Below are 24,894 nucleotides of genomic sequence, written 5' to 3'. Positions count from 1 at the left end.
TTAGATAGTGTTCACAAACCCACAGATCCTATAACCACCTCCAGTTTATTGAACATTTTCTTTTAAGTTCTTAACAGTTTTCTTCTCTGAGATCAAGGACATACAAATTGTACACATAATTCCACTGGATGCCGGCAACAGAAAAGACAAGAAATTAAAGGTTTTAACATACAAGAGCTACCTGCTTCCCCCTTGAACATTAACTGGATAATCACATAAGAGTGCATCTGAACCATCGTAATCTTATGATGGTCAAAGGCACAGGTTCCTAACCTTGTCATTGAAGAATCCCAATCTATCTAACATTTTAGTACATCTCTCATACCTTGTTTTGTTGTCTAGTCACCAAGATGTTACATGCTATGGGTGAGATTAAATATCAGTGCAAAATAGCTGGGAGCTACGGCAAACTGGGTAAGGAACCTGGGTACTATGAAAAAGTAGCTATTTTAGTGATTAACTGTATCTGCAATGTCCCTGCCATAACAGGACATTAACTGCTGAAGGAGCAGGGGTCAGTATGAAAATTCAGCTGAAGTTGTATCCCCCAAAAGACATCAGTCTGTTCATTAACGTACTGAAGCAAAACATCTCCAATTAGCTCAGTTGAAGCCTGCAACTTTCAATCATGACTACAGGAAGTGCAAAAAACATAGTGCAACTGAATTAAACAAAAACCACTGGAATAAGAGGCAAGACCAATTGAAAACAATTGAACAAAGTCAATATTACTTGATTTGCAAGATGTCCCACAAAAATTTCAATTAAGATGTGAAAAGAAGTAAGCCAAAAATATTATGTATTAATGCAATAAATTATGGAAAATATCACAGATGTAGGATCTATATATAAATACTGGCCAAAGAAGCGAAAACTAGACCAATGTGCAGACAAGTTGACACTCCAATTAACCGACATGAAACACACATACTGGTTTCAGATGGCATTATGCATGTAGTCAATCTTGTCCTTACATACACACACAAACACACAAATTGTCTAACAAATGTCCCCTTCCATAATAACCACAAATTTCTGTAGTTGCTAGAATGTGAAAGAATTTGAATTCCAGATCACACTCCCAACACAGAGTAAGACAAACAAGCCATCAATCGACAATTTGGTCCAATAAAAAACACACTACTTAAAATGACCTGCTATGATGTTTCTAACACTGTCACTATTCTATGTTAACATTAATCACTTAAACACACTTGAAACACCAAACCAAATATGTATCTCAGTTGGCATAGATAAAAAAATACTGTGGTGTTCCATTGGTGCAAGAGCACTGAAATAACATGTCAATCTTGTTCATAACAGTGTCATGAATGTAGAGCAGGCCTGTTTATGCAGTGTTAATATCGATACGAGTAAAATGTTACATTAAAAACTACTATTAATATTCATTTTTTGATTGTTAATTTCTCAAATGAATATTCCAGTGTTCTTAAATTGTCCTACTGAATCTGTAGCATATGGTAGGAATTTTCTACATGAAAACTCTTAACTTAAAACACGTTGGAACCAGGGCAGTTGTTTAAAGGTTTCCTCAACCCCTACCCTCAGGCTGCTGTTGTAAGTGTGCTTTGAGTCAAATCATTGTTTTTTCTTTTCTAAGTATACAGAGATCAGATGGAAATCAAGTTAAAAGTATGCTGGAGTGTTCCTTTAAGAGCTACTCAAATGCTGGAATGTTTGGCTCCAAAACAATAATTTGAATACAGTACAAATGTTTCTCATTTGTAACCATGGGCAGGGTTGTCCACCATGTTGGACACAATAAAGACAATGAGAAGACATTAATCATACAAAAGTAAAGAAAGTCATTTGGGAGCCTTGTGGATACACATGCAGATACACAAAATAATACTCACAAAGGACAGGAACTGTGGCACCCTTTCACTAGTTATGTCTTCAATATGTCTTGCATTGTCATTTTCTCCTTTTATTGAGAGTCCCATTATTTACATTCTGTGACCATGTTTAAGGAATTTGGTCACTTTCATGAGGTGAGCAATGAATGTGACAGAGAGAGAAGACCAAAAGACATCCAAGACTTTAAAACACAATTTTATAGTCTGGCATATCTTGCCATCTCAGATGGCTAACTAAGTTAGTTCTGGCTTATTTTAAAACATGTGGAGCTCTTTGCTGTCTCCACAGATAGAATGGAAAGAATTGAGTTAAGTTGTTCACCCCTTTGGGTAATTGCTACTGGTTCCTCTCATGTGTGTGTGTCGAGGCCCATAGACATCAGTTTTCTGGGAAGCTCAGAAGTAGAGAGCTGGTTCACTGCTGAAGTCTGAGAGGGAGGAGCTGTCTGCAGGCGTCAACTGAAGAGGAAGCCAGGTACAAGGGTTTTAAAAATACTTACATTTTACATCCCATAATAATACAAGAATTTTTACTTACGGCCAATAGAACCTTCATGTGCTGTGTGTTAAATTTACTTACCATGACTTCCCCAGACATGTTAGTGCAGTGGGAATCGGTGTCCCCCTGGCGTGAAGCGTCATCAAACTTGTGATCGTGCCAGGCAGTGAATTCCACAGAGTGCTTTGGAGTGTAGCTAGACAGATCTGAAGACACAACATAATATGTCACATCAGAATAATAAAAACAATACAACAGTAATGACTAGTTGGCTGTATGTGAAACTGCACTGTTCACAACTGGTGTAGGACTAAGGGAACTGAGCTGTAGGACTAAAACTGAGCATGACTGAGTCTGTATAAGAGAGGCTTTCCTGTTCTTAAATGCTGTTTTACTTAGAATTTTTACTTAGAAATTTTTTTTTTCCTGTGTACCCTTTGATTTCTGTGTAAAAATTGTCTGGTCATCTTGTGTTTCACAGAGGTTGTGGCACTGCTTGTATTTCATAGTGCCCTACTACAGAAACTGTGTTACAGCGAGGAAAATAAGTATTAGAACACCCTGTGACTTTGCAAGTTCTGCCACTTAGAAATTATGGAGGGGTCTGAAATTTTTCATCTTAGGCACATGTCCATTGTGAGAGACATAATCTAAAAAAATCCAGAAATCATATCCATAAATTAGAAGCACCTGTTTGAGGTCATTAGCTGCATAAAGACACCTGTCCACACCACACAATCAGTAAGACTTTACTAACATAGCTAAGACAAACGAGCTGTCCAAAGACCCCAGAGACAAAATTGTAGACCTCCACAAGGCTGGAAAGGGCTACGTGGAAATTGCCAAGCAGCTTGGTGAAAAAACTGGAGCAATTATTAGAAAATGGAAGAAGCTAAATATTACTGTCAATCTCTCTTGGACTGAAGCTCCATGCATCTCACCTCATGGCGTAGCAACGATCCTAAGAAAGGTGAGGAATTAGCCCAGAACTACATAGGAGGACCTGAAGAGAGCTGGCACCACTGTTTCCAATGTTACTGTGGGTAATATACTAAGACGTCATAGTTTAATGTCATGTATGGCACGGAAGGTTCCCCTGCTTAAATCAACACACGTCCAGGCCAGTTTGTCCATGACCATTTGGATGATCCAGTGGAGTGATGGGTGAAAGTTCTGTGGTAAGACGAGACTAAAATAGAACCTTTTGGTCTTAATTCCACTCGCCGTTTTTGGAGGACAAAGAATGATGAGTACCATCCCAAAAACACCATCCCTACTGTGAAGCATGGGGGTGGAAACATGCTTTGGGGGTGTTTTTCTGCACATCTGACAGGACAACTGCACTGTATTAAGGAGAGGATGACTGGGGCCATGTATTGCAAGATTTTGGAGAACAACCTCCTTCCCTCAGTTAGAGCATTGAAGATGGGATGTGACTGGGTCTTTCAACATGACAATGACCCAAAGCACACAACCAGGATATGGAGTGGCTCCATAAGAAGCATATCAAGATTCTGGAGTGGCCTAGCCCTATAGAAAATCTTTAGAGGGAGCTCAAACTCCGTGTTTCTTAGCAACAGCCCAGAAACCTGGCTGAGCTGGAGAAGATCTGGGTGGAGGAATGGGCCAAAATCCCTGCTGCAGTGTGTGCAAACCTGGAAACGTTTGACCTCTAATTGCAAACAAAGGCCACTGTACCAAATATTAACATTGATTTTCACAGGTGTTCAAATACTTATTTGCAGCAGTAAATGTTTTAAAAATCATACATTGTGATTTCCGGATTGTTTTTTTTTTTTTTTATTATGTCTCACAGTGGACATGCACCTAAGATGAAAATTTCAGACCCTTCCATGATTTCTAAGTGGGAAAACTTGTAAAGTGTTCACAAGGTGTTCAAATACTTCTCTTCCTCACTGTACATAAACATTAAATGTCTACTGACATACTACTGACAAAATGTCTTCGGACATTTTGAGAAGCACTCATTTCGAGCCCCTCACATTATTGACCAATGCTTGCAATCCCATTGACACTCAATGTTGTTAAAAGAAAACACAATTTCCCTAGTTCTTTCATTTGGACCAAGTCTCCTTGATTAAAATTAATCAAGGATTGAAAGTATGGTGGAAACAATCTGATGCATCTTCAAGGTATGAAAGTGACTTCTTTGCACTTTTTGTATTCCCAACACATTTGACCAGCAGGGGACAGCATTGAGCAACAGCACCTCCATGTTTCATTGTGGACACATAATGGACACAGGGATCACAACATTCACCCAGTGGTGCCTCTGAACTGTTTTGCTAACAGAGCTCTCTCAGCAGAACATTCCTTTCAGGCCTCATGAGCAGAGAGCATATAATCAGCCCAAGATAAATTCATTTCCTGCCCAACTCATCCATCATCCCTGCACTGCTCCTTCCTTCCATCTTTTCTCCATCCATCTCTCATCCTCTCATTCTGTTCATTTCCTTGCTGGCTATCTAATGAGCTCACAAGTGCTGCTGGAGGTAGGAGGTGTGGGGCTGGAGGTGTAGCTGGGCCGGGGAATGCGGATCCTTTCCATGCTGATCCCTCCTTCTGCCTCTCCTTCTGGCTGTCCTTCTCCTTCTAGCCTGCTTCCTTCTCTTCCTCCATCTTCCTCCTCTTCTCCACTGTCCCAGATGCTGCTCTCAGACGGGTACTCGAAGGTGCTCTGCAGGCTGGACTCATTGAAGGATATCGTCAGCTGTGGAGACATGTCAACAGTGTCACCCTGAGCTGGGTCTGGTTTAGGGTTGCAACGGTATGAGATTTTCACGGTATGATAACTGTCTCAGAAAATACCGCGGTATCACGCTTATCATGGTATCACAGATTGTTACATATATTATTAAAATATACACTGACCCTTAAAGAAATTACAAAAAAGTTTTTTTTTTGTTCAATGAACTATTTATTGTAAAAACCTTAACTATTGTACACAAAATGTCTCCTTTAAAAAAAATAAGCTGTACACCTGTTTATATAAATACTGCAAAATTAGAGAAACCTAAATCATGGATTTCAGTAGGCCTACAATTATTTAAGTTTAAATTATTTAATATCTGATAAACTGAGCCTGGGTCAGTGTCTGATATAAGTGTTCCGTTTATTTTTTTTGAGCAGTATATATATATATATATATATATATATATATATATATATATATATATATATATATATATAATATATATATATATAATCATAGCTACATATATAATCAGTCACATGATGTAATCTGTAATGTAATGTAACGCAGGATACAGGTGTGGACTTTTAGGGGTTTAAATACCAAAACACAGAAGATGCTGATATTAAATGAAGATGAGTCAAAAAGTAGCCAAACACTCCAATGAACACTGAATGACAATACTAATACATCGAACAAGGGGAACATTTAAAGCTAGCACCAAGGACATCAGAACACAAGATTACAGACAGCATAGACACCAGACGTACTTACAATAACCAACCACACAGGAGACTCAACACAAGGCTTATATACACTGATTAGACCATTAACCCAATAAGAGACACCTGTAAGCTCTGATGAGGGGCAGAGAACAGGAAGTGGTGTGAAGATCCACACAACTAGGTAATTCAAAATAAAAGACCCACAAAGACAAGGAAGACTGAACAATGACATGATGGACAGGAGGGAGGAGGGGCCGAACGTGACAATATCACTATAGTATCATAATCACATGTCATCATAGAATCATAGTCATACATATACTCATAGTATGATAGTCATAATTACTATAGTAGTTACTAACAAGTCAATATAATCATACTATTATCATAAATATATAGTCGAATATTTACTCATAGTATCAGATATATACTGTATATAATTATAGTACAGTATGATATAGATATATATATATATATATATATATAGATATATATATATATATATATATATATATATATATATATATATATATATATATACACACATACATATATGATATATATACATATATATTCGCATATATAATCATAGTCACATATACAATCATAGTATCAGTGACGTATAATCATAGTCACATATCATAGTATAATAATCACATATATCTTTATAGTATTATAATCGCATATAATCATAGTATTATAGTCACATACATAATCAGTTCAGATATGAGTGTACAATTGTTCATTTTTATTTTATTTTTCAAGGATAGCTGAATACTTATGGAACTGGAACTTGTTTTATTCATGCCCTAATGCAGAAATTATCTTTCCTATTAATATGGATCACATATTTTTATCTAATCATATCATAAACATCTACACATACTGTTGGCAAGACAATAGCAAAAATTATTATAAAAATATGTCGTTACTCTGAATAGGTAACTATGAGAAATCAGCATGTTAATGTGACTCATGCCACTATTGTGCTTGTGTGTATTCAGATGAGGCCCGTAGGGTGTGCAAGTAAGTATATGTGTATATGTACGCGTGTGTTGGTCTTGGTTTCAATCACTCTTCTGTTGATATCTCTTATGTAAGAGGATTTACTAATACTCTCTGCCCTTTATGGTCAGCCAAGGGCACAGAGCCTGGGTGTGAAGGATGGAACATGGAAACAAGCTCCTCCTGATAGGAAATCTGGGTGTGTGTGCATGATTGGGACTGAATTTTCATTACTATGGCGTGGTGACATCACATAGATGTTATTGTTAGATTGTTAGATGTTATATGATGTTATCTCATCTTTGTTATGAGTCTAAGTCTTCTAAGGAAAGTGTGTTTTTTTATCACAATTAGAACAGTGTGCGGAGTATGGTGGTGTATTTTTATTTACCTGGTAAGCTGGTATGGCTGCAGCTTAGTTGGAAAAGTTTATATTTGAGAACATGTGATAGGCAGGCACGCACACACGCACACGCACACGCACACACACACAAGGTTCACCGGTGGTTAAGGTGTGACATTGTCTGGAGCATATGTAGTCCTCTAAGGTGCTATGCAATACACTGAAGAAATGTATAATCAGAGCTTACATTTTTTATTCTTTCTTGCATCAACTTATAGCCACCCCACTGAGTAAGCTCAGAATTGGAAGTAAGCTAATTTTGCTTGGTTTACCTCACTTCCTCTCCAGGGGGGCTTCTGTTTAGGCCATGGGTATGACTGTATGATAATGCCATTGTTGTAATCATTAGTGCTTAGATGAAACCGGTACTGCTTAAATTATGTCTACAATAAGCTATAGTGTTACTTATCGCAATAAGGAAATGTGGTCAAATGTTAATGTTTGATTTTGGAAAATAATTCCCCACTGCAAGAGTCTACTTTCTTAGCAGGGTCTGGGCAGTCTGACTGCAATAAATGCAGTCATAAATAGGTAGAAGGAACTGATCTGAGATTACAATGAAACTATATGAAGGAAGTGGTGATAAAAGCTGATCTCTGAGTTTCTTGGAAACTGAAAGGAGACTAGAAGTGATTGAATACTTGTAATATACAGCTAAGACCTCATTTGCTCCAGAGCCTTCTGCCCTGATACACCGTTTTAGTGGCCAGTTACATAATGAGTCATATTTTGGGGCCATGTAGTGGGCCAGAGATAGGTCTATTTTTTTCTCCATGGTTGCGTTGGTTTTAGTCAGCCTGCTTTTGGCCTGCAGGCATGTTGGGTCACCTCCATATCTCCTCCATAAGTGCAACACATGGACCAGGAAAAATTGTCAAGCAGGACCCATTTCCATTTTTTAAATCATCATAGGATTTGGCTATGGCTCAAATTTAAGTAAGATTTTTTACTGTATTTTTTGAGGTACAGCACACATCAGACTTTTATTCAGCCTTTGAATTGAACTAAAGTGTATTTAATAAAAATATGTTGAGTATTATAACAATATAATGATTTTGAGGCCTTATCTTTGACATGATGAATTCTTGTATTTTGGTCTTCACGTCAGGAATCAGACTAGGGTTGCAGCGGTAACCGGTTTCACGGTATACCACAGTATTAAAATGCACGGTTATCATACCGTGTGCGTTTGCTTATTACCGGTAAAAGGCAAGTCAGCGGAGAAACTGACCCGCGCATGCGCAACTCCGCTCTGGTTCAGCTACTCAGAACACAGCGGTGAGAATGGCAGAAAGTGCATCAGACTTAAACATTTTTAACAAAAAAAAAGGCTAAACTAAAATCAGTGGCGAAAATGACGTAATCGCGGTGGCTCCGCCCGTGCGCGAGGGCATTGCGTGCTGTCGATTCGCGAGGTCGTGCACCTCTCGAATTTTGTAACTTCTCGCGTGCCGCGCCTCAGCGCAATGAACAAAGTCATGTTTGCAGGGTTCATACACCTAACAAGGTGGAATTAAAGCACATGTACGTCATTTAAAGGCCCATTTCTATATTTCCCAGCACATTAAACTTAATTAAGTTAAATATTTATACATATACTCAAAAAGACTCGAAATAATTCGCTTTTCAAAACGCCCAATCTTAACGTCTTCACGTTCTCTCATGTTTCGTCCTGGAATTACAAGAGGCTCGTATTTGTTAACGTAATACAAGAAAACTGTTCAGTCAGACATATATCTGTTGTGAAACGAAGTAGCGGCAAGTATGAACGCTTGAGCCGTTCGCGGAGGTTCGCCCGAGGTGTGCGGACTCGCGCGCTACGGTCACTCGCGAAAGTATAATCCTAACTTTTTAAGGTCCTTGCTTTCACTGGATGTGAAAGACGCCATTAATTTACATGCGGTCATTTTCAAATTCTGACATGCCTGTTTTTCATATGTTAAAACCCGACTCGGTGTGAAAGACTTAAAATAGAAATCTCTATTGTGAGCAGTGCCGTTTCAAGGTATTTGGGGGCCCCAAGCAAAGACACCAACCGGGGCCCCCCCAACCTCCACACCAGAAATCTCATGCCCAAACCCCCCTCCGGCCAAAAAAAAAAAAACATATCTGGCCGCAGTCCACCTTCAAGAACCACAGCATATACACCTCAAACTAACTACTTTACAAATTTACTACTTGTAGCTGAACATAGCAGATTTAAGTATGGGATTACCCGGGACGTATATATTGTCTTTAGCCTACCTGCTGCTAAATTACACCATTTGTACAGGTAGGCCTAATTTATCCAGTGTAAATCATCACTTACCACTGTCTTGTGTTTTTTTTAGGGGTGGGCATAGATTAATTTTTTTAATCTAGATTAATCTCACTGAAATCTTGAAATTAATCTAGATTAATCTATATTAAAATGGCTCATATGTGTGCTACCCAAGTAATAACTAAAAGTCAGCTTTTGAGATAGGGTTTCTTAATACAGAGGGTGCATTAGACCAGGGGCTCATCTCCTGTTTCCAAAATGCATCAATGACTGCTTGAGGAAGCTGTTCTACTTTGATACTTGAAGAAAAAAACATACTCAATAAAATGTAGGCTACTCGTGTTCAACGGTTTATTCAGTTAAACATGAATTTGTAAGCCTACATACTGTACATTAAAAGGGGTTGATAACATGTTTATTCAGCTAAACATGATATTTGAAATGTAAGCCAACATTTAGTACATTTAATCTCACGGACATAATTTGGGGGGGACTTTTTCAAAAGCCGGTTTGGTCCTCTGAAGTTTTAACGGTTAAAAATAAATATTTAAATAGCGACGAATCTAGCGCTAGGACCATGCAGAAAACGACCGCTCCGAGCTCCGCTCCGGTAATATTTTACGTTCCTAAAAATGAATTTTCCATGAAGCAAACCTGGCGACTTCGTGGCTGCATCCATGTAAACACACGTACGATTTTTTATTCACAGGTTTGAAAACTCGTTCTCGCCCCTACTGTGCAATTTGGTTAGGAATACAGCCGAGCTAAACTGTCAAGTTGAAAGTCATCATAGTTTGCTTACCCATTTAGTAGATATATTAACGGCGATAATTTTTATATCGCCCGATAAGAGTATCAAATTAACGAACGCCGTTAACGGCCCACCACTAGTTTTTTTGTGTTCCTCTTCCTTCTTTTGTTTTCTCTTTTGGCTTCCTGATGGATAAATTCGCTTCATGGTTAAGTTTCATATTTGCCGGCGTCTAAAACTTGGCTGTCTGCCAGGACAGTGTCTGCCTGCCTTAAGCAGCTGGTGGGAGGGGCCCCCTTGAGGGGGATTCTGAGAACAGTGTCATTGCTCATGACTTTGAGAATGTAAAGGGGGGCTCACACAGTTTGTCGCTGCATTTAATTCTTAACCTGTTGTTGTCTGGGGGCCCCAGGCCAGCTTGGGGCCCCAAGCAATTGCCTGGTTTGCCTGCCCCATCGCGACGGGCCTGATTGTGAGGATCATGTCAGAAATAAATCCTCTCTTTCTGCAGTATCTGGTTATACAACACAATATAACTCCAAGTCAACCACACTTCTGTGAAACCAACCTGTTCAGTTAGGAAGCAACACGGATTGTGAATCAATTTCACCTGCTATTGTGCAAATGGAATAGACAACAGGTAGAAATGAGAGGCAATTAGCAAGACCCCCCTATAAAGGAGTGGTTCTGCAGGTCGGGACCACAGACCACTTCTCAGTACCTATGCTTTCTGGCTGATGTTTTGGTCACTTTTGAATGTTGGTGGTCCTTTCACACTCGTGGTAGCATGAGACGGACTCTACAACCCACACAAGTGGCTCAGGTAGTGCAGCTCATCCAGGATGGCACATCAATACGAGCTGTGGCAAGAAGGTTTGCTGTGTCTGTCAGCGTAGTGTCCAGAGGCTGGAGGCACTACCAGGAGACAGGCCAATACACCAGGAGACGTGGAGGAGGCCATAGGAGGGCAACAACCCAGCAGCAGGACCGCTACCTCCGCCTTTGTGCAAGAAGGAACAGGAGGAGCACTGACAGAGCCCTGTAAAATTACCTCCAGCAGGCCACAAATGTGCATGTGTCTGCACAAACGGTTAGAAACCGACTCCATGAGGATGGTATGAGGGCCCGACGTCCACAGATGGGGGTTGTGCTCACAGCCCAACACCGTGCAGGATGCTTGGCATTTGCCAGAGAACACCAGGATTGGCAAATTCGCCACTGGCGCCTTGTGCTCTTCACAGATGAAAGCAGGTTCACATTGAGCACGTGACAGACATGACAGAGTCTGGAGACGCCGTGGAGAGCGATCTGCTGCCTGCAACATCCTTCAGCATGACCGGTTTGGCAGTGGGTCAGTAATGGTGTGGGGTGGCATTTCTTTGGAGGGCCGCACAGCCCTCCATATGCTCACCAGAGGTAGCCTGACTGCCATTAGGTACTGAGATGAGATCCTCAGACCCCTTGTGAGACCATATGCTAGTGCGGTTGGCCCTGGGTTCCTCCTAATGCAGGACAATGCTAGACCTCATGTGGCTGGAGTGTGTCAGCAGTTCCTGCAAGATGAAGGCATTGAAGCTATGGACTGGCCCGCCCGTTCCCCAGACCTGAATCCGATTGAGCACATCTGGGACATCATGTCTCCCTCCATCCACCAAGGTCACTTTGCACCACAGACTGTCCAGGAGTTGGCGGATGCTTTAGTCCAGGTCTGGGAGGAGATCCCTCAGGAGACCATCCGCTACCTCATCAGCAGCATGCCCAGGCGTTGTAGGGAGGTCATACAGGCACGTGGAGGCCACACACACAATACTGAGGCTCATTTTGACTTGTTTTAAGGACATTACATCAAAGTTGGATCAGCCTGTAGTGTGTTTTTCCACTTTAATTTTGTGTGTGGCTCCAAATCCAGGCCTCGATTGGTTAATAAATTTGATTTCTATTGATGATTTTTGTGTGATTTTGTTGTCAGCACATTCAACTTTGTACAGAACAAAGTATTCAATGAAAATATTTCATATTTCATTCATTCAGTCATTCAGATCCAGTGTTCCCTTTATTTTTTGAGCAGTGTATATGTATATGTATATATATTGAATATTTGAATATATATGAATATTTGTGACTATGATTATGATGCTATGAATATATGTGACTATATACAAACCGGATTCCAAAAAAGTTGTGAATAAAAACTGAATGCAATGATGTGGAGGTGCCAACATCTAATATTTTATTCAGAATAGAATACAAATCACATATCAAAAGTTTAAACTGAGAGAATGTATCATTTTAAGGGAAAATATGTTGTTTCAAAATTTTATGGCATCAACAAATCCCAAAAAAAGTTCGGACAAGGCCATGTTCTCTATAGGTGAAAGATCTGGACTGAAGGCTGGCCATTTCAGTACCCGGATCCTTCTCCTACGTAGCCATGATGTTGTGATTGCTGCAGAATGTGGTTTGGCATTATCTTGTTGAAAAATGCAGGGTCCCTGAAAGAGATGATGTCTAAATGGGAGCACATGTTGTTCTAGAACCTGAACATAGTTCTCTGCATTAATGATGACTTTCCAGACATACAAGCTTGCCCATGCCAGAAGCACTCATGCAACCCCATACCATGAGTGATGCAGGCTTCTGAACGGAGCGTTGATAACAACTTGGGTTATCCTTGTCCTCTCTGGTCCTGATGACATGGCGTCCCAGTGTTTCATAAAGGACTTCAAATAGTGACTCATCTGACCACAGAACAGTCTTCCATTTTGCCACACTCCATTTTAAATGACCGCTGACCCAGCTTGTGCTTGTGAAGTTTGAGCTTGTGGAGTTTGCTTAGAAATGGCTTCCTCTTTGCACTGTAGAGTTTCAGCTGGCAATGGCAGATAGCACAGTGGATTGTGTTCACCGACAATGCTTTCTGGAAGTATTCCTGAGCCCATTCTGTTATTTCCTTGACAGTGACATTCCTGTTTGAGGTGCAGTGACATTTAAGGTCCCAGAGATCACGAGCATCCAGTAGAGTTTTACGGCCTTGACCCTTACACACAGCGATTGTTCCAGATTTTCTGAATCTTTTGATGATGTTATGCACGGTCGATGATGAAAACTTAAAAGTCTTTGCTATTTTATACTGGGTAACTTTCTGTCCAACAATGGTGGAATTGGTGATCCTCTTACCATCTTGGCTTCAAAGAGACATTGGGTATAAAAAGAGCTTCTCAGAATGTCAATCATGTTGTCAATTGACCTAATTGGTGTTAATTGGTCTTCCAGCTCTTCGTTGTATGCTCAATTTCCTTTTAACAGCCACTTATTGCTACTTTTCCCAACTTTTTGGGGTTTTGTTGACACTGTGAAATTTTGACTTAACATATTTTTCCTTTAAAATGTTACATTTACTCAGAAAAAATTTTTGATCCGTCATCTATGGTCTATTATGAATAAGAAATTTACATTGCCATCTCCACATCATTGCATTCAGTTTTTATTCACAATTAGTTTAGTGCCCCAACTTTTTTGGAATCCGGTTTATATATATATATATATATATATATATATATATATATATATATATATATATATATATATATATATATATATATATGACTATGATATGATTATACTTGGGATGGATGGATGGATGGATGGATGTAAAGCCTTTTCAATGGAATATGGGGCTGTCTGGCTAGATACCTGTTTGAGAGCTTGATCTGCTGCTTGAGGTTGATCTGCTGCTTGAGGTTAAATATTAGAAATCCCACAGCACCCACACAGAACACACACAGTTAAGTAATAAAATAAAAAATAACTAGCAACACCATAATAACCAATTCCACCATGACGCAATAGCGTAGCTTGAGCAGTAGATACTGATCATTTGTATGTAGTAATATGTTATGTTTATTATGTTGTTATAAGCAGGTGTGTTGTAATAATCACATCTTTCTGCAGATACTAAAATGTATCCATCTCTGAATTCATCTGTCTGTCTGTCTTTAATGAATTAAAGACATGGAATAAGCTTTTTCAAGCCAATCATATACCAGAACATGCATGCACATTTTCTGCAAAACAAATGTTTCTGTGCTGCAATACCACCAAATGTCAGATCTTTGTAAAACACAATTATGTAACCATAATTACTGTGGCCTTACGGCACGTCTGACTGATACTGACCAGATGCAACATCAACACTTCCTACCACTCTCTCTGACCAGTCAGAAGTGTGTTGGTGCTCGTGTGTGTGTGTGTGTGTGTGTGTGGTGTCTCCATGTTATCAGTCAGGATGAGAGCAGTACGCTCAGCTGACAGGGCTGAGTGTGTATTCAGTGAGCGAGTGAGCTGTATACCCATGAGAGAGACATGACCGATAGCCACATGTTTCATTTAGAGGCTGACAGAGAGACTGCTTCTTAGTTACAGTCAGACTCATGCCTACTTAACACAGTTTAAGAAACTTATCTTAATTATGTCTTACAGCATTTAGATGTTGTTTTAGTTTACATCTAACGATCCAATTTAATAGTGTGTTCTTCTTGTTCTACAAGTACAAGAAGTACAGTGAAAAACCTTTATAGCTTTCTCATTCTTAGTCAAAGTCATATTCAAATAGGTTACTTTAATGTTCAAAATGCTCAGGGAGCAATGTCAACACACCATCACATTCATTTGCCTCCACACTTTCTCCTTCAGCCCTATTCCTGCATCTCTCACTCACACACGCACACACACTCATTCACTCACACTGAATTAAACATGATCTGAATTCTAATTACACTGACTCCATTGTGGGAGCCATAATGGTGTCTGTGTGACAAGGACATGGAGACACACACACACACAGACAGACATCCAAGAACACACTAACTCAACAAAATGACAACAATAGACACACAAGAGCACTTAAGACCACTTTGCCTGTAGTTCAAAAGCCACCATAATGCCACATACAGAAACAACACGTATACACACATTTGCTTACAAGGGCACGCACACATACATTTGCACATCTATTGACATATGATGCAGCGAGTGTCTGAGTGTAAGTATGCCCTGGCTCTAAGAGCTCTGGCTATGTGCCACACTGGAGGACACACCAGGGTTCTGGTCAGTGTAGCTGGATTTGGGTAGTGTGAATGGTGCTGGTCAGTGTAGTGTTGGTTGATGTAGCTGGTATTGGGTAGTGTGGATGGTGCTGGTTAGTGTAGTGTTGGTTGGTTAAGATGGTATTGGATAGTGTGGATGATGTTGGTCAGTGTAGCTGAGATACAGTCATGGTCTGCATCGAGCGACCAGGCCTAGGAAGCTCTCAGTGGTGAATTATTAAACATGGTGGACTTTCATGCTTGTGACCTAATTCACACAGGAACAACATTACAGGAGCGTAAAAACTACATCTTCCTGTGTGTGTGTGTGTGTGTGTGTGTGTGTGTGTGTGTGTGTGTGTGTGTGTGTGTGTGTGTGTGTGTGTGTGTGTGTGTGTGTGTGTGTATAAGAATTTAAGAGAGTAAAACATGGATACACACAGTTCCCAAAAATCACATGATCATAACAATCTAAACTATAGCATCAAATTTTTAATATTACAGTGGCAGCTAAGCTTAGGCTTAAATCTTCCAAGCTTCTCTGTTTGCTACAACCTACAGGCCAAACAGTAAGCTGTTACGGCGGTGTTGCTACTAATCTCTCTGTGCCAGCCACATAAGCAAACTGTAAGACAGCTGATGGAATGAATGTGTATGGAGCTTTTTTAGTGTCACCAGAACCTGAACCTGAAATCATTATTACTTGAAAAAACTGTAAAATTCATTCAGGTATGATAAAATTCAAGTTAAAATTCAAGTTCGGGTCAGTAATGCATCCAGGATACTTAGGATGAGCAAACTTAGGATGAGCTAATCGAACTGCATCTGGCCAATCACAAAAATTATCAGAGGTCATTGGGAGGCGCGTCTTTCTGCTAAATTTCCTGTAAGGGTGCGGTCCCTGTTTGGCATGTAAGTAGCATGTAAGCAGCACTAAAGTGACCACTGTGCCACCCAGAAATGGAACCTTGTGGCAGCTGCCACATAATCGTGGCACTTAGTGTGGCCAGTGCTGCGTGCCTGTGGCCTCCGTTGTCCAGAAACGCCTCCTGCCTCTGCTGATCAGCATCGAAAGTGTCTTTTGGGTGACTGCGTATCGGCCACTCGCTTAAATCGTCCCAACGAGCTCCGAATCACCATTTGTTGAAATGAAGATGGTTCATAACTTTTGTTTGAAAATTATGTTGAGTGAAAAATACTAGCCGACATCCAGCTAGACAGCTCTAAATTACTAGTTCAGAATACTGTTTAGCGGTAACATCGAATTAAGATTATAGGAGGGTACGCAAATCTACAGTGGTAGACCGTTAACGACAGCACTAAATTTAAAGGATTTATTATTATAGATGTATGGTTATCAGGGAATGTTCCTCCACGCCATCAGTGTAATTTAAACCTCTGCGAGCTAGTGGCATTGCATTTGTAGTATTTGTGCAAATGTAGATAGTTTAGCTTTGTATTGGTTTCGATTGTTAGCCTAGCTATTTTGCTTAGCCTGTAACCAGTAGTGAGGAAAATAAAAAAGAAAGATCTTTAGACAAGATCTGGTGCCGATCAACATTGAAATAAAAGCCGCAGCATCAGCCATCAACCACCTCCTGCCACTGCGAGTGACTACAAACTGTCGGAAGTCATCGGCTTTGTACCGCCTTTCATTTATCACACTGACACTTGCCAAATCACGCTGTCTCAAGGGATAACACCCATAACGTCAGTTTTTAGACCTTTCCAAAGATATAGATAATATAGATAATGACCCAACATGTCACACTTGGCCCCGGCCCCGCCAGTTTTGTCCAATACCAGACAATTGCCATCCAATACCAGACGCTCACACGTGAACATGCTCAACAGCATAACTCCATCACAACTCTCGACAGTAGTATTAAAACTTTTTATCTTTGTTTATTTTGTTAAACGTCAAAAGTGTCTTTATACCACACCTCAATGTCTTGTTCTGCAGTAAATTGTTGTAACAGACCATTAGGGTCAAGTTCTTTGCAGTTCTTTCGGTAAGTAGCTCAGTTAGATATTTGACTAGCTAGCCAGATGTTAACTTGAAATAAATGTCCAAGTGACCATTTAAACCAGGGGTGGGCAATTAATTTTTACAAGGGGCCACATGAGATACCTGAATTGTGTCAGAGGGCCACACAAACAATAATGACGTCATCACAGTGGCTCCGCCCACCTGACGCAAACTTTATACTTGCCGCGTCACATTCTGTGCAGTGTTCTCCGAAACGATGTCTGTTGGTATAAAGAAACACCCCTCAAAAACAGGGGAAGTAACATTTACCTGACCAATTTTAATGTTGCTTTTTGTTTCAGATTTGAAAAGTGTTGGAATTTAGGCTAAATACTTGAAAATGTTTGAAATTGTAACTATTTCGTTTCACAACAAATAACCATCTGAATGAACAGTTTTCTTGTATTACGTTAACAAATACGAGCCTCCTGTAATTCCAGGACGAAACATGAGAGAACGTGAAGACGTTAAGATTGGGCGTTTTGTGGTATCGCATTCGTAGGATTTGTGGAAATGAAGATGGTTTATATTTTTTGTTTGTTAATTTATGTTGGGTGAACGATTCGGAGCTAGCCAACAGCTCCAAACTACAAGTTCAGGATGCTGCTTAACGATAATATCGAATTTAGATTAGTGGTAGACGATGAGTGGCAGGAGCCGCACGGTGGTTGATGGGCAGACTAACAATCAAAACCAATACAAAGCTAAATATACTACAAATTGCACAAATACTACAAATGCGATTCGGAGCTCGTCGGAATGATTTAAGCGAGTGGCCGATACGCAGTAGATGCCTGTCAGCAGAGGCAGGCAGCGTTTCTGGACAACGGAGGCCACAGTCAGGCAGCACTGGCCACACTAAGTGCCACGATTATGTGGCAGCTGCCACAAGGTGTCATTTCACAGTGGTCACTTTAGTGCTGCTTACATGCTACTTACACGCCAAACAGGGGCCGCACCCTTACAGGAAATTTAGCAGAAAGACGCGCCTCCCAATGACCTCTGATATGTTTTGTGATTGGCCAGATGCAGTTCGATTAGCTCGGAGTTTGTTTGCTCATCCTAAGTATCCTGGATGCATTCCCAACCCGAATTTCAACCTACACCTGAATTTCAACCTGAACCAGAATTTCGACCCAAACCTAAATTTTAACTTGAATTTTTGCATACCAGAATGAATTTTACAGACTGTTTTTTCAAGTAATAATGATTTCAGGTTCTGGTGATACTAAAAAAGCTCCATAAATGTGTTCATGCAGACCACACACACACACACACACACACACACACACACACACACACACACAGAGCCAGGCAGATCAAACACGCATGCACTGAAGGTGTCTCCCTCGCCTCCAGAAAGCTCTAAGCAAACTGCATTATTCTTGCCAGTATGTAAAATTTACCCTGTGCTCAGATGCAACAGGACAGCACTCTCTCCTCTAAGCCATTACAATGAGCAAAGGGCAACACACAAAAACATGCAATAAGCGTTGAGCGTCTTCTGTAATGCAATGCCTTATAAGGAATCGTGGTACAAGACATGGTACACGGTACCGCACACCCGTGAGATCTCAGTCACCTTGAACAATCCCTCACAGAGAGCTTTTGTGGCATGTGTGTTTTATGGATGCCCATGTAATACCATTTTATCAGAAAAACAAAAAAACAACATATAAAATAATATAGGCTGATCAGCTAGAGCGCATATGTTACCTATCTCATATAAACCCAAAGTTCACATATACCCACATTTTAGACATCTTTAAATCCAGATTAAAAGCTATTTTTTTCTCTCTTCTGCCTTGAGTATGTTTGTAGATGATATGCTGCACTGTTTTTCTTTTTTAAAGGATCTTTTTTTTCATTAATTAATCTTTGAGATAAGATTTCTTGTTTGTTTTATACAGTACTTATATTCTGCATCACTTTAAGTCCTTACGGTTTTATCTTTGAATATGTCAAGCACAACAGACTATAACGTACATGATATAGGCTGTACATTGCCTGTCCTAAAAATGCTGACTTACAGTTCACCATCACTACTAATTCCCAAATACTGTTCTGCATTACTCAGCAAAATGATAAGCTTGATGTTCATAAGGCTAATAATAGCTCAGAATCATAAGCCTACAAGACTGAATGAGATATAGTACTCGACTGTAGTCTTGAGAGAGTAGCAAAGCTCAACACACTTGAGAGGAAATGCAGCAGGACCTGTACACCCACGTGCACACGCCCAGCACAACCGCACACGTACCCGATTAGGAGTCACCTCTTTATGTTATAATAACATGTCGCACAATGAGACCTTAACCTCAGAGGCAGCCAGTGACTCTGCCCTTAGAACCGTTCTCATGAAGACTTCGGAGAACACTGGGCTCTTTCACTCCTTCTTAGTGACTGAAATGAATTGCATTAAATGGGTTTCAGGTTTAGTCATCAGATGTAACGAACACTGATCCCACTACAAGACATACAAGTGAAAAGCTGTTTGTTCAATTACGGAATATAACCAGCAACATAATACAACAGATATGCCCTAGTGATGATTAGTTTTTTATAACAAAGGCAAACCCCAAAGAGTATTGGAAAGCCTTGATTAATTTTGCATGATGAACAATAAAGTCACAGATCAAAGAAGTGAGGCAGAGAAAGTTCAGCTTTATCACATCCTCTCTAGCTACTTCCTCCACCCCAGTCCTGTACTGTCTCAGACCACGGAGCCCTTGTGTGAAAGGGTACAGGCCTTAAAGCACATCAGAGGCCACCTCATTTCACTTAGCTTTTATATGTAAACCTTCTCCACCACTGGCCACTTCTGTTTTTTTCCCTTACTGGTAGCTTTTTTTTTTTCTTCAAGCCCTCTGAACTTTGCCTTCTGCATTCTCAAGGACAACAGACAGGTTTCGTGGGATGTTTGAGTGTCTTCAAGTGTCATAAAATGTCCATGCAGGAGCTGCAAAGTCCAAATAAGATTGTCCCAGATTGTTTAGGCAGCCCAAACAGCGCATGTGTGAAGCAAACCTGCCATTAAAACGCAGCACCCTCCCACTTCCACCACATGGACCATATGGAAAAACCAACTCGGACTACAGATAAATACTGGAAGTGGAAAGCTGGCCAAAATCCTACGCTCAGATTCCAAACAAATTGCACAATCGTAATCACCACCAAATACCCAGATCCACCCCAGTCCACGACCTGGACAAGGAGGAAACAGCAGCTGAAAAGAAGAGAACATCACAAAAAACAAGGCGGGCCACACAGCTGAAACCATGGTAATCCCAGATGAGCACAAGCACAATAATGGTGCACAAAGACGCGGCATAGCAGGTGACGGGCTTTGGATGTAGACGCGTTGTACCTGTCTGGGCGGAGCAGCTCAGGCACCAGAGAGAGGAGAGGCAGGTGAAGCAGATTACAGCTCAGAGCCTGTACAATTCTGTTCCATCAGCAGCTATTAAACAGGACTGGGCTGATTCCTTTCAGTTGAGGCACACGCAAGCTTGAGATCAGTGCCAAAAGGTTGCTGGGACTGAGATTCCAAAGTGATCACCATTATAAAGATGAGGCGTGTGAATACAATCATATATCCGTGTTGGTAATGAGAATTTGAAAGCTATTTAATAGCTCTCTTTATGATAACTAATGTGTTCCTGTTGAGTGTCAGTTCTAAAGTTCATGGTACTGACATTCCAGACTGCATTACAATGTCACATAAAAAAGTTACACTGTACTTTTATGATCTGCAGCCATTTTGCAGTCAATATGTATAAGAACTAGGCACACATAAGGGGTTACACTTTCTGACTGCTGACCTCCTATGAAACCATAAAGCATCAGCCAGTGATTTACACAAAAAGCCAGCAGGACCCTTTAAATGTCTGCCTCTTTGAAGAGTCTCCCGTCAAGCCTTCACAACAAATGACTCACCACCTGACCCCACACACAGCTACAGTTTGAGGAAGTACTCAGCCTATGAGCCTCCAGGTCTGATAAAATGTTTTTACCCAAATACAGTCTCTAGATCTGGATCTAGATCTTCTTCCCCCTCTAATAATCTCTCAACTACATTCTCCCTCTAGAGCCCGCTGTCCTGTACAGCCAAATCCAAAGGCTCAGTTTGATGAGATGACCAGGTCAATAAACCTGCAAAGCCTTTAAAATGAGGCATAATAGGATGCCTGAGTGAATAAATAGTCCATAGAATTACCATTTTATAATAGTATGCTTGGGTGAACCAGAGGTCCATAGAATTAACAAGTCACCTAATAATGCAAACAAGCCTTTTGAATAGAACCATGTTGTTTCAGTGGTTGTCACAGGCTGTAGACTTAGTCATTTTGTGTGAAATATGGTTTGCTCAAACTAAAAATACACAGATCTGACACTTTTAAAACTAAAACCCACACACACTGACTGCAAGCTCTCATTTTCTTCTCAAACTAAAAAGAGCATGAAAGGAAATGCAATCAGCTTTGACGCAAACACCCCCCACTGACATTTAAAAGGGGAGTTGTACAAAAAACACATGTGTCATATGTGATGTATAGTCTTATGTCACAAAAATCAATGAATACTATTCAATGGAATATGTCACTCTAATCAATCAAATGTGGATAAATTGACTGAAATCATATTTTACCTTCTTTCCGGTGGAACCGGTCTTAGATAGACAAGAACGTCCCAGGGAGAGGTAACCTCCGATCACTTCGATCTCCTCCACTGCAGGATAGCGCTTCTTTAGCAGGGTGCCCAGCTGGGCATAAGGAGCCTGTGGGGTAGAGGGTGAGTCCTGGGCCTCAGCAGCAGGTTCCTGGGTCTCAGGTGAGCCAGGCTGGGGCTCAGACCTGCGCTTCGGGACAACCGTAAAAGTGTTGCCCTTCCTCCTCTGCACCATAGGGCTTGGGTAGGGCACCACTGGCTCCACCGCAACATCATCGATGTTAGTGACAGGCAGCTTTTCAGCAGTGGGCTCGTAAGAATGAGCTGAGGTTGACTCGGTGAGAGGATCAAACGAGGGGGCTGAAGGATCACAGGTTGGGACAGCTGGACTAGGCTCTTCAGAAAGTTCTGTATTGGCTGGTATTAGCAGACTGGGGGTGTCCGCTACCTTTTCTCTGTGCGGAGTGGGTGCGGCAGGGATTGGCACTGAGGTTGACGCACACAGCAAGTCTGCCGTGGGGCGCGGGTAAGCTGTTGGCAGGACAGGACTAGAGGGAGCTGTGCTGCCCGGTGACGAAGGGGCTCCACGCCGCTTGGGGACAACAGTGAAGGAGTTACGTGACTGCAGGCGGAGGTTGGCAAGGGCACGGGCCTGGAGGTCACCGACAGGTAGAGTGGACAAATCTGGCCGAGGGGAGGGACGGATCTCGAAGCTGGGAGACAAGGGGGGCGAGGTGGGGCTCGCCGAAGTTTCGGCACATGCTTGATGGCTCTCTGTAGAGCATGGCACCTTAGGTTTGGAGGCTCCATCAGTGCTATCCCAGTCTCTCCCTCTCACGGGCTTGGTAAAGGACCTCTCCATCTCCTCTCTAGGATTAACAGTCAGGCTGCAACCCCCACTAATCTCAAAATGCCGCCAGAAGGAAGAGACTAACTTGGGAGATCCAGAAGTAGGGGGGCTACTGGCCGACTCGCTGGGAGAGTCGGGCAATTTTGTTTTTGGAGACTGGTTATTCTGGAAGACCAATGCTGGTTGGCTATGCGGAACAGAAACAGGAGAGCCAGGCTGTGGACACGTCGCACATTTTGGCACCACATCTGGCTGAGGTTTCAGCCCAAGGCTTGGCCTGACAGGACTAGAGTCCAAGTCTATGAGGTTTTCTGAGCTACGAGATTTCCCCTGCAATTTGCCATAATTCCTGTCAAATTTCTGTAGCATACGACTCACCCTCCCGTATCCTTCCGCCAGGTCGGCAAGCTCAGAACTCGGACGACCCAACGTACTCAAATTTTCTTCGCTTTTACTAAGCGCAGTATCATACACGACCACTTCTTTCGCACGTATCTCCGTAACCGGACTACCTCTGCGGTCTAATAAGTCATTGAGAGAGCTGTATCCTCCAACAGTTCCGTTCTGCCGCAGTTTTGAAGCCTGTTTTAACCCACCGCCTTCCGGGAAGTATTCTGGGTCGGATTCGATAATGATAATGTTCTCTGCACGTATAGTCCTTATTCCAGGAACGCTACCATATAATTCTAAAATGTGCTGCACCGGACGAGTTGCGTGCTCTCGCTCTTGTCGCTTTTTGCGCTCTTTTTCCAATTTGATGAAGGGATTTTCCTGTAGCGGACCCAAGCTCTCTTGTAGAACAAGGCTCTCCTGCGCTCCGTTGTCCCTTGCCGTTTTCTCCATTGATGTTGCTCTGCCGTTAGGGTCCATAGCCGACCAGGGGTCTTTTGTTTTCACTGGTGACATATCCGGGGATGTCGGGGTGCCTGAACGCTTTCCAGCAAAGTGCTGGCTGGCAGGCATAACGGTATAGGTCCTGTTAGAATTAACATTGGTAACATCATCCTTATTCTTAGAGCCGCTATTTCCCGTTGTCTCGCCATTAACCCGAAATGAGACGGAGTCGACACCTGCCCCAGTCCCGCTGCCCTTCGCTTTTCTCCGCTCAAGGATCTCCCGTTTCCAGGCCGGCATCCTCGGGCTGTCTTGTCCGGCCTCTTGGTGAAGCACACCCATGTCCCCACTCGACATTACAAGGAAAACAGTTAAAAGATATCAGGGACTTTGGGAAACCGCGTGAGAGCCGAAATGAAACGGTCACCTCTCTCGCCGTAGTCTACTAGGAGCGCTACTATTCGCACGCGTACATCTTTCTCGCTCCGGCAATGTTTCTTGCATGATCCCTCTGACTACAGACAACACCCCGCCCTCTGATCTGTAAGCAAGAACGTCATCCTTTATTGTCGCGAACTGCGCTCTAAAAATCCACCTCATTTGGTCATGTTGCCGTGAGACACACCTGTTTTTACATATCACCCGCCCACTTCAATTAACACTCCCATTTTCTATTGTGAGTATCCGTATAAGTCCTGTCAGTCAAACACAAGAAGTCCAACCCTTAAAATAATTTAACCCTTTCAGTAATCACATTATGTTTATAAACAACGATGAGTGACAAAAGACCAACAAAACTAGCTATAGAGACTCCTTGCTTTGAAACATCATTAAAATCATTTAAAAAATCATAAAAATTTCTAAATCTTAATTATCGAGAGAGCAAAGCAAACACACTCAATAAATCAACTAGGAAGAGGCCGGGTAAAATAAATCTTACTGATTTACAATTGAGGCTCAATAGTGGCTTCTCTTCTCAGCATTAGTAGACTGTTTATTTGAATAATTGCGAATTTGATTTTATGTCAGAGAGAGAGAAAGAGAGAGAGAATGTTTCTATTTTAAAATGTGGGTGTGGTGAGTTGTTGACATTTACAAAAGCAACTGACTGTACAGATGCCCCACTACAACATTGTTTTTTTTTCCATTTTACCCTCAATGTCCAGGGAAAATTCAACAAAAAAAAGGAAGCACTG

General features: G+C 41.4%; 1 protein-coding gene across 1 annotated transcript; it reads right to left on the bottom strand.

The window, feature by feature from the left end:
- Window positions 1-26: 26 nt before the first annotated feature.
- On the bottom strand, window positions 27-24,296 carry tprn (taperin). Its single transcript, XM_077012038.1, has 4 exons — window positions 21,995-24,296; window positions 4,876-5,107; window positions 2,458-2,582; window positions 27-2,336 (listed from the first exon to the last, which is right to left on the bottom strand). Exons 1-4 carry the CDS (start codon window positions 24,053-24,055, stop codon window positions 2,274-2,276), a joined length of 2,481 nt encoding a protein of 826 aa, XP_076868153.1. The 5' UTR covers window positions 24,056-24,296; the 3' UTR covers window positions 27-2,273.
- Window positions 24,297-24,894: the final 598 nt, after the last annotated feature.

Source organism: Brachyhypopomus gauderio, chromosome 7 (genome assembly GCF_052324685.1).
Source record: "Brachyhypopomus gauderio isolate BG-103 chromosome 7, BGAUD_0.2, whole genome shotgun sequence".
In the NCBI taxonomy this organism is placed as follows: Eukaryota; Metazoa; Chordata; class Actinopteri; order Gymnotiformes; family Hypopomidae; genus Brachyhypopomus; species Brachyhypopomus gauderio.
Note: the sequence above shows the minus strand (reverse complement) of the source record. Positions and strands in the feature narration are given on the sequence as shown.